The 10,671-nt window shown below is 46.4% G+C and overlaps 1 protein-coding gene across 1 annotated transcript; it reads right to left on the bottom strand.

Annotated features, from left to right (window-relative positions):
• Window positions 1-3,072: 3,072 nt before the first annotated feature.
• On the bottom strand, window positions 3,073-9,894 carry LOC141004780 (metalloprotease TIKI2-like). Its single transcript, XM_073476440.1, has 3 exons — window positions 9,654-9,894; window positions 6,190-6,759; window positions 3,073-3,237 (listed from the first exon to the last, which is right to left on the bottom strand). The coding sequence occupies exons 1-3, from the start codon at window positions 9,765-9,767 to the stop codon at window positions 3,073-3,075; spliced, it is 849 nt and encodes a 282-aa protein (XP_073332541.1). The 5' UTR covers window positions 9,768-9,894.
• Between the last annotated feature and the right edge of the window lie 777 nt (window positions 9,895-10,671).

Below are 10,671 nucleotides of genomic sequence, written 5' to 3'. Positions count from 1 at the left end.
CTGAGTGATTGGATCGCAAATGCGTCCTCAGCTTGCTCGACTACACTTGTACACAGAGATGTCCACTTGTGATCGGATCACTCAGGACACATGTTGATGCCAAATGTGAACAGCCTCAATGAGACCAAGAGAGCAGTAGTGGTCGAGCGAGCTAGAGTGTGAATACAAACAGGGAGCGACAATACTGAGGATAAAACAGGGAAGAAAGAGAAATACTGTAAACTGTTCTGATTTTTTACTTGCCAGATTTTGTGTGGATGCAGCTGAAGCGCACCTTTCATCCTGTCCTGTAGCTGAGACAACCAAACCTTCAACTCACATAGAGAGAGCACAGGCACATAAAGAGAGTGATGTAACCTGGTCATGGTGACCGCTGTTAGGAGGAGGGAGGCAACACACCACTGCCAAAAGGTTGACCCTCAGAAACATCCCAAACACAACAAAATGATAAGAAAAACCTCCAAATTACAGGCAGAGTGTAAAGACTCTTGTCTCAACTAAAGCACAAACTTCATCACATCGCAGCTACATACGACGACGCCTGGTTTAAGCGGGGGCTAACATGGTTAAACAAAGGTTATAAACGACGTCCCAAAAGACAACAACATTCCAGAGGGGCCAAGTGGGTCTCTGAGGAAATCAGTCAGTCACATTCCTGTCTGTGATCAATCAGCCCCTGGCCCAGACAACCTGAGATTAACCTCAGCCTTCCTGGAAACTACCTGCCCTTCCCGTGGAAAACAACCTCCAGCTCTGTACAATTTAGTGCAGTCTCCCTTGTTGGGATGAGCAGATATGTGTTGTAGAAATATAATGTGTGTGTGTCTTTGAGACTACCTGCCTGCAGGAAAACACACTCAACCACCATTCACTTTACTGCAATTTCCACTGTTAGGATGACAAAATAATTACACGGAAACGGTACAGTGCTCGTGTGGGCGTGTGCTGGGAAGCTCTGGTCCTCATTTGAAGGGAAGATGACTGCGCAGCGAAGACGGATCGGCAGTGTGATGTGAGGCCGTTAACAATTGAAGCAGACAGCAGCGCTCATTTTCTCCGCCAAAGGGAGGACGTGGGCGAAGGGAGGAGGGAAGGATTTGGCACATCGGACACTAAAGTATGGAAGAGCACTCCGACCTGCCACGCTTAGCTCAGTACCTCAGCAGCACTCAGCTCAGCGACAATGTGGCGGAGTCATTACTTCAGGTCTCTCAGGTGCAGTGAGGAGGGATGTGACCTCTGCTGGATTCACTGAATGGGGACAACGCAGCAGGTTTATAGAGGAGCAGGGAGTACAGAAAAAAGAAAACAACGTTGGACTTCTTTTATCGCTTTTTATCTTGTCGCTGCAATTTACCTGGTTCCTGTTTTCTTTAAACATTTCATTTTTTCTCACAAAATATGAATCCAGTTAAAAGAATTTGTGAATTATTCAGTAGTCAAGTGCACAGTGCGCCTGTTTTCTCAGCGTCCACAACCAGCCTCTCTACCTCGCTGTCAGCCTGCAGTGTTTCTGGCCAGCACATAATTGTCTAAGTGCTTCTGGATGGCAGCAGGCTATTTGGTCATTAAGGGGCCTATTAAGTCATTAGTGCAACAGTGGGACTGCCGTCTGCCTGCCGACAGCACCAGATGATCGGTCTGATACGCGTTGCCTCGCAGTTTTCCACATATTTGCGCAGGTAATTATAGCTTAGATGTGAAACACCCTCAGATGTCACGCTTAAAGAGGGGATACATGTCGCCAGCACACTTTAAAGGTAATCTCCTCCTCCTCCTCCTCCTCCTCCTCCTCCACCTCTTTTTCCACTTGGGGTGTGCAGATGAGCAATGGGTTAGCAATGGGACAACCAGAGCCTCAGGACATGTCAGAGAGAATAGATAGGGGGCGAGAAGGAGGGAACAGAGATCCAAAATGAATGAGGGGGTCAGAGAAAAGAAGAGCAGAGTGCAGACAAAGAATCGCTTTTTCCATCCATCAGCCTCGGCGGCCAACACATCGCTTCAAACCAAAACGCACACGCCCGTCACGGAATGTAAATATTTGGATATGGGTAAAGTTGGATGTGACTTAATTCCTCCCTGTAAAGATGTCCTGTTTAGCTGAACACAGTCCAAAGAACACAAGGAGAAGTATTCTGCATGATTTGATATGACGCATGAGAATCTTATTTTGATTTCTGTGCTGCTGTTACTCCTAGCCGGGCTCACAATATTATTTTCACCGCTTACCATAAATGCTCATCAAATAAACTGCCCTCCACAGCCAGAAAACCTCTGGATCTGTCCAGAGACAGACATTCCTCCTGGATGTGAGCAGTATTTTATTTTTACTGTTTTTAAATCATTTTCAAATCACCCATCTGTATCCTTGGGCCATATACTTTACAAGGTCCAATCTGAATGGGAAAACCAAACACAAACACAAATCAAATTTGAAAATCATATAAAGTAATAGTGTCTTATGGGAAACACAGACTGTGTGGTTCTAAACACAGTTAAGGGAATGCCTCTGGCCCAGGCAGATAAAAGTTTCACTTTATGACCACTGTGTGTAAATTCGGTGGTTTGCTATCCTAGCACCATGCACTTTTCATTATATATTTTCATGCATATATTGGGAAAAACTCATGTTTCATATTACTTTACCACAAAGAAATGCACTGTTGTGATATTTCAGCCACATCTCCTCACCACAGCGTGTGTGAAGCTGCAGTGTCAGCACAACAAAAAGGCCTCAGCCTGACGTCTTCCCTAGCAGAGAGATGGCACAGGAGGGTTCACTGATTGAAATAGAAATGTCAGATTGACACTGAGGCTGTAAACAGAGCGCACCAGGAGGAGGGCGCCCTCCTGCTGAGAGGAAACCAGATTCTGTCACCTACCACCCCCCCCATCCCTTACAATCTTAACCCGCTCGAGGGGACAGGAGCGTGCCTATGTTCCCACTGCCCTGTGTTCCCACAACACTTGGGTGTAGCCGACAGTCAACCACCGCTCTCTTTCTCTCATGCACACACACAAACACCTACTACACATAGTTACACAAGTCATGGCACAAAATAGCCCGAGCTAATGGAAACTCAGCCTGGTCGGAGGTTGAGCCAGGTACTCTATCAGATTGGGCGCTGCCTGCCTGCTCAGCGGTGCCCAGACTGACCCTAGCAGACTGCCAGTCTCCTTACCGCTCTGCTGCTCCTCGGCTCCGCTACCACCTCCCGCCATGACCCTTGACCCCTGCCCAGGAGACAGGCGCCACCAATATGATGCAATTTCTCTCCGACATGGACCAGTGGCCTCAGCTGCAATGCGACCCAGGGAAAATAAATACGGGTGTTTATTTGGTGGGAGCGTGAGAGGCTCACAGGCTGGAGCCGCCCTCAAGTTTCCCAAAAGCAGCTTTGCACTGGAGCTGTTTTTGTTCCTTATCTTAACCTCAATAACATACGGTATGCAGGTGAAAATAAGCCATTGTGTTTTGGAAGTGGACCACTGTGATACGGAGACTGGTATGGTATAATACCTGATAAATCATGATGATTATTCACTGATCCACTGTTGAGGGAACAGCGGGTGTATCAGGGTCGCCTCTCAGAGCTGCGATTGTGCAGCTTGAACCCTTCTGTTTCACAAAGACTTTAGTGCTGTCCAGCCCGCCCGCCTGTCAACCCACATCAGCCTCCAAAGAACTGGAGAAGAACCAGGCACCATGATCCTCCTCTGTTTCTATAAAACTCTAAACTGCCTCTCACAGAGACATCCACACCTCTGCTCTCTGTGATCTAAAGAGACCATGGAGAGTTTCAGACAGACAGAGCTCTTGTTAGACCACAATGGTCTAAAGACGGCTCTGGCATACTTATCGTCTCTTCGTCCCTCCTACGCTACCACCAACACCACTCGAAAGAGATCGCTGAATTAAAACACACACTTCTCCGCCTCTTTATGATTATGATCCGCTTTGCCAGTTTTCATCTAAAGACTACTTCCTCTGAGGACCAGTGATTCAAGACTAGGGATGGGAATCGAGTACCCAAACGGTTGAGAACTGGTTCAATAAGGGAATCGATAATGAATTGGGATCAATAAAATCCCCTCCCGGCTCAAGACCGCCCCTCTACCAGTGGTTCTTGGATCAGGCCCTTCTGAGGAACCTCCAGTCCGACCAAATGATGAATCACCAGCGTTCATGTTTCTAAGAGCCTCTTGGTGAAGTCAAAGTCACAGGATATTGTAAGCAGCTACTTTTATTGAGAACAAACAATGTGGGCCGTCAGGGTTTGGAACCTTTCCCGACTCAGATCTCCCTTTAAGCATTGCTCATGTTTCAGATTAGCGTTAGCGGTGAGACGACGCACATCAGTCTCCCTGCGTTTTCAACCCCGCCGCTGCCTTTACAGTTTTTCTTTTTTCCCCAGCCAGTCTCTATCTGTGCCTTCGTCTTTGTGTCTCACTTCTCTTTCTCCTGACTCCCACCCACAGGCTTTCTCTTCGACTCTTTTTCCTCTATCCGTCCTCCTGACCTCATCCTTGTTACAGTCGAGCGTAGCGGGAATCAATCAACCATAGTGTTCAGATTAAATCACAAATTATTATAATTGAGAATAATGGTTTCCATGTCAGTTTCAGTTCAGCTCTCAATTGTTCTCATACATATCTGGAAATGAGGGGGCTGGAAGCTCAGAAGTCCAGCGGCGCTTGTGCTCTGGTGGGGTGAAACTCAAGTTATCCATGATCCAGTTTTGACTGAATTTCCACGGCAATAAAATTCTGATCTGAATTTGAGCACCTGTCTTGTAAAAATCTTACCCGGCCTTGTAAATTCAGTGCATTCTGCCCATTCTTTCCGCTGCAGAACAATAGTTGAGTATACTTATTAAAGTCAAATAGATGTTCTCAGGAAACATAGACGCCGCTTTCTAAAGTTGGACTGCTACTCAACTCTGTTAGGATGTAATTTAAAACAGTGTTGTTTTTAGGGGCAACTGCCGTGCCTGCCGCACTAAATACAGATCAGCAGCAGGGACGGTTAAACTGAGACTACTTTATAGATCTAATCCCTTTAAGATAACAAGAAAAACAACACGTCTACAGGAGATAACAGACTACACAAATTGCAAAGCCCTCCTGACAGCATTAGCACTTCTGCTCTTCATTACCGAGAAGCTCGGTGTGTCTCGCTGAGCTTATTTCTAGGGGAAGCAAAGCTCCCTGGCATGTGCAGGGCATGGAGTGCGACTTTGACAGCGTAGTTAGGAGGTGCTGATGAAAGAGGAGAGGCTGGGAGCCCACTGCCTCTCAAATTAGCCCCGGAGCCCTCCGACCTGTCACATGGAGGTGTGGGCCCTCACAGATTCTGTTGCACTGCACCGCCAAAGTGCATGCGTGGAGCTTTTGCGTGCCTTCGTGTTGGGTGTGGTGTGCTTGTAAGGCACGTGTGTTTGGTCGCGCTGAAGTGTTTTTCCTCCTTAATGTCGATCAAAGGTCGTCTGAGAACGTAAATCAGAACAGAGCATCTTCCTCGTGCTGTCGAGGCTCGTCACAGTTTTTTTGAGCGACCTCCCACAGTTCGAAAAATGGTCTCCAGTCTCTATGGTAGGGGACCTCCGACTGACTAATTCTTTAAATAGATGCATCTTCCCGTCACCTCTTTATCATCAGACAAGAAATTAAAGATGGGGACACTCCCCATGTTTTGCTCATCAAGTAATTAGGTTGTTTCGTTCATCTTCCAGTCTCCTATTACAGTGCGACCTCTGCAATACCGCAGAGAGTCAGACAGACAGTCTGCATTAATGGAAGAAGGATCTCTCCGCTCTTCTCACCTTCTCTAATCTGTTCTGCATGTGCATCGCTCAGCCTGACACCCTCTGCAGACTCAGCTGATGAGTGTGTTTGTTTAGTGAGGTGGAGGGACATCCATAACCGTAAAGCTGTCCCCGGGAGAAAGGTTTTAATCACTTTTTTTATCCTCATATTGTCTCTTCCCACATTCTCTGACTGTTTCTCTGCAACACCCAGAATCTGTGCACACACACACTCAACTTTTACTGTATATTACGGAGCCCAACCTGCTTGTCTGAATGACACACAGAATAAACAATCTGACATCTGCTATTCCAGCTGTGTACACACAGGGAATCAAATGTAAAAGGGAGAAAACAAACAAGTGTTCCTTCCTCCTCTTACCTGAGAGAAGTTGAGCCCGTTGAGAGGGTGACACTGCTCCTCCACCCGCTCCACCGCCCCCGTGATCTTTCCCATCCTCTCAGCCTCTTGAGCCAAGTACAGGTCCAGCACCGGCGTCCCCCTGGACCGGACGTCCCACTCCGTCAACGAGTTGACCATCAGCATCACCCACACAGGCCTTTTCCTCTCCCAGTTTCCAGCAATGGCGTTGAACAGGTAGTCAGCATACAAGCCGCGGCCACGCTGGTCGGCAGTCATCCAGTAGGGCATCATGTGTTTGACGTAGTCCAGGTGGCGTTTGAGGCGGCGGTACAGGTCTCGAGGTAGCAGCATCTGCAGGTTCTCGCCATGGGGCAGCAGCTGGCAGCTGGTCAGCTTGGAGATGGTGAGAGGGTCGGTCAGGTCGAGCTCAAAGAAAACATTGCGGCTGTTGTGGAAGGCCTGCTTGGACCTGTCAGGGATGAAGTCCCAGACCCGAGTGTAGGGCACGTGGATGGTACCGAATAAGTACGAAGGTGGGTGAGGAGGCGCACGCTGTACTCGCCACAGGAAAGAGTTCATGTCGCTTTGCTGTCGAAGTGGAAGAAGAAGGAGGGAAGCAAAGAAAATAAGATTTTGAGAGTAAAAGGAAATAAAAACACCAGAGCCGTCGTGTAAGAGCAATTCAGCGCGCCTTTAAACTAAAGCTGACATATTTTTCCTCTATTGTGGTTTACTGGCTCATAGGCTCGGGTCAACAAGTTAAAGATTGAAATACCATTTTGAGACGACGGCAGGGGAAGCATGAAGTCTTGTCAGCTCGGGGCTGAGCTGCGAGGGCTTGCTGCTGTGGTGCAGGCAGCGGGTTTATAGAGGGGCCTTCTGGGCTGTAAACAGACCCCCGTGTATTGTTGAGGTGCATACCTCGGTTGCCAAAGCCTCTTTCGGCCTGGGAAGCATTTTGAAGGCTGCAGTGCAAATATACTGCGCTGGAGCTCATAAAAGCCAAAAAGCTGAAAGAAACCTGCTCTCGGCTCTCTGACCCCACTGTGATACTTTTGTTTGTGAATTTTTTTTTACGCCAGACGGGGAGATCTGCTGCCGACAGCCTTAAGTACAACACTGTTTTTGTCCTCTGCAGGAAGTGTTTGTCTACTGTGGTTATCTTTACACAAAACAATGCCGCGATGGAAATTGAATCACCAAAGCCACCGAAAATGAGCGTAAGGCCTCACACTGCCTTTAAAATATGTTTCTTGTTAAGAGCTCTGTGAATGTGCTGTGCATGTGCGATGACTTTGATGTTGGCATTATTCAAATATGAAGAAAGAATTAGCTTCTATAAACAGAATCAAACTCCTGGCCTCTGAGACACGCTGCAATCAGGCATTCGAGGGATGAAACCCATTACTGTAAAATAAAGTTATTCTTAGAAAATGTTTACTTCTAAAATTCAATCAGAATTTCCTTCAGATGTGTTCCAATTATGATGCGCGCTGCCAACACTGCCTTTGTCACATAAAACTCTCTACAACTTCTGCCAAGAGCGAGTCAAGTCTCCACCGTGGGATGTTCTGTTATCATCACAGTTAACTACAATGAACATGCAGTCATCTCTGGCACGGTCTCTCTCTGTGTCTCTGACAAAACGCATCTAAAGTGCTGCACTTAATCCGAGAGCAGCTTTTCCTTCTTTACCCAAATGTTTGCTTCTAACTCGATTTTCAGGCTGGCAGGGCGCACACTGACGGGAACACTTTGGACGGCATTAGATGCATTAGTGCATTCTCCATCATATTTTTCAGACACGGAAACTTACAAAGCAGAGCCTTTTTTTTTTTTTTTTTTTTTTTATGCGTGTGCAGCATTTTGTCATCCCTTAACAAGCTACTCAGGGCCCTAAATGAGGACTTTTTCGACATGGAAAGTAAGTGTGGTCGTGTCCTGAGGAGAGGAGAGGAGAGAGGAAGAGGAGAGATTCCCCTCTGCTGCTGAAGCTGACGCTGCGTGGACGTTTTTGGAGAGCCCTGACGCGCACGGCTCCGTTTTTATGGGGGTAATTACTCTTAACAGAAAACAGAGACCACTGTACTGACGCATTACAAATCACATGAAGTCCTCAGTGATCGCTGACAACACATTCATTATCCGCATGTACAGGACATAATGCACACATGAAACAAAAGCCTTCCTAGTGATCCCCGCGCGCACAGCCAAGAGTCATATCTATAAATGTGCCTGTTGCTGAGTGGGGTGTTTTTGGTTTTGTTTCTCCAGATATGAAGCTTGTTGGATGTGATGATTTTAATTAATGTCCCTCCCTCCTTAGAGGATGCGTTCACAGTGGGAGGCCGGCTGACAAGACGCGTGAACTGGAGCTGGAGCACGGCTGAGTGCCGCTGCGCCTCCCCGCCATGAGGACTTCAAGCCACATCCATGATTCTTACCAATGTGCCCGATAAGTGTTTTAATGGGCCTTGTGTTACGGTGAAACACGATCGCGACTGAGAAAAGGTCAGGGAAACTTTTTCCAAATGAAGTCAAGTCACCCGTGGGTGTTCCCCCCACTTGCGTTTGTCACATAAACAGTCATAAAGTTGGCGAGAGTTAACAATTTCTCCTGGAAACCGCTTTTATTCCAGCTGGAGTTCTGGGAGGTTCATTTCTGAGCCAGTACAGAAAATACCTGAAGATAAGTCAGTGTTGTCTCTAATCACTGTCTCCTAGTTAATATTAATTAGCCTGATATCAATACACACGTTATTATTATTTATTAATTATCATTAATATTATTATTAGACATTGTAGACAGTATGCCAATTCACAAGCAATCCTAATCATGCAATTTTAACTAGTGCATCTTTATTTATTATTTGTTCATCTTATCATCAGTTTATTATTTATTCATAAAAGGTATCCAAATCTATTTTTTTTTAAATAGGCCATAACCTTTGACCTCATTATAAAGCAGGACTTTGAGAAATGATAAACGACATGAGGTGTGATTGTCTCGCCCTGCCATAAACATTATATCTTAAAACGCTATAAATACTATTAAAAATAATTACGTTTAGCCTCACCGTTGTTTCTCCAGCTAGAACCAAGAAACATTTTTGAAATGACCAGTTTTGTCCCCACTACTCTGAAAAGGCGTATGTTCTAAAATAGCTTCCACCAAGAAATATGAACTAACATATGGAATTAAATGAATTTTGATGTGCCATTACGCAATTTATTTATTTTTTTAAAATTAATTTCTCCATCTGAGCCCTCATGTTCCCACCACTTCTCAACACAAAGTGACGCTCTCGCCCAGAAAGCTCACTTAGGCTCATTTTTGACAACAAGTGTCACTTCTGTTGGCTTCAACGAACTGAAATCTTGTGTAGTCGTCTCCATGAAGTTTCTAACACGCGTCTATCTCGGTAGAAGGAAAAAAAAAAAAGGGTGTCCTTGAGTTGATAAAGTGCCCCGACACGACTCACCGACTTTGGTGGGTCGCACTGCCTCGGTCTGTCCGGTCGATGTGCGCCCCAGGGTGCCACAGTGTGCAGGAGAGCGCTCAGGAAGACCCAGCTGAATCCCGGCAGACAGACCATCGTGTCGAGGTGACAGGACACTTCCAACAGTCAGCTCTCAGACACTTTAAAGTCTGCGCTCTTCTCACTGCCCTCTCCTCTTGAAATAAAAAAAAAAGAAAAAAGAACAGAAAACGTTACCGGTGGCCTCTTGGCTCACATGTGCCGCTCGGCTGGAGGACCATTCCGCCCCTTCGACATTCCCGACTGCTCTCCGCGGCTGCAGTTGAGTTAGTCTGTCTAAAAAACTATTCCTTCTTGAAGCAGGAGCTGCTGCTGCTGCTGCTCCAAACTCTTTGGAGAGTTTCCGCGGTGCGCTCCGAAAAGTTTGGAGCGCCTGGACTGGTAAAGAGAGGGAGGTGGGACGATTTGAGTAGCCCCTCTACCCCCAGCCCAACACACACACGCACACACACACACACACACACACACACACACACACACACACACACAAACCTGCTTCTTTTAAGAGGAGGGAGCGCAGGTTCAGAGAGGGATGACAGGTTTGCGTGAGTAAAGCCCCTCAAGACAGACCCAAAAAGAGAGCGGAGTGGTGAATGAATGTTCTTATAGCGTCCTGTCTGCAGTGAGAGCTCGGACATAAGGCAGTGTTTATAGTCTGCTAGGATGTCTGTCAGGCTCAAGAAGGAGTTCATATGGTTGTTTTCATATTTTAGATCTTCTCTGGTATCATTTTATGAGGTCACTAATTTAGCAGTGAACTTGTTTAAAGGTGCACTATGTAGTTTTGGGAAATACATGTTAATCAGGAGAGAAAGCTCTTCATTGACTGATTTCTTATTCATGAATAAACTGAATAAACAAACTGACCTTAAAGGGCAACACATACTGTTTTACTTTGTTTATATGTGGCGGACCCTGCCACCTTTTTAGCTTCAAACAGTATTCCGAGGACCTTATTTTT

The sequence above is a fragment of the Pagrus major genome, chromosome 11 (assembly GCF_040436345.1).
Source record: "Pagrus major chromosome 11, Pma_NU_1.0".
Classification (NCBI taxonomy): domain Eukaryota; kingdom Metazoa; phylum Chordata; class Actinopteri; order Spariformes; family Sparidae; genus Pagrus; species Pagrus major.
This window is presented reverse-complemented; position numbering and strand designations above follow the sequence as displayed.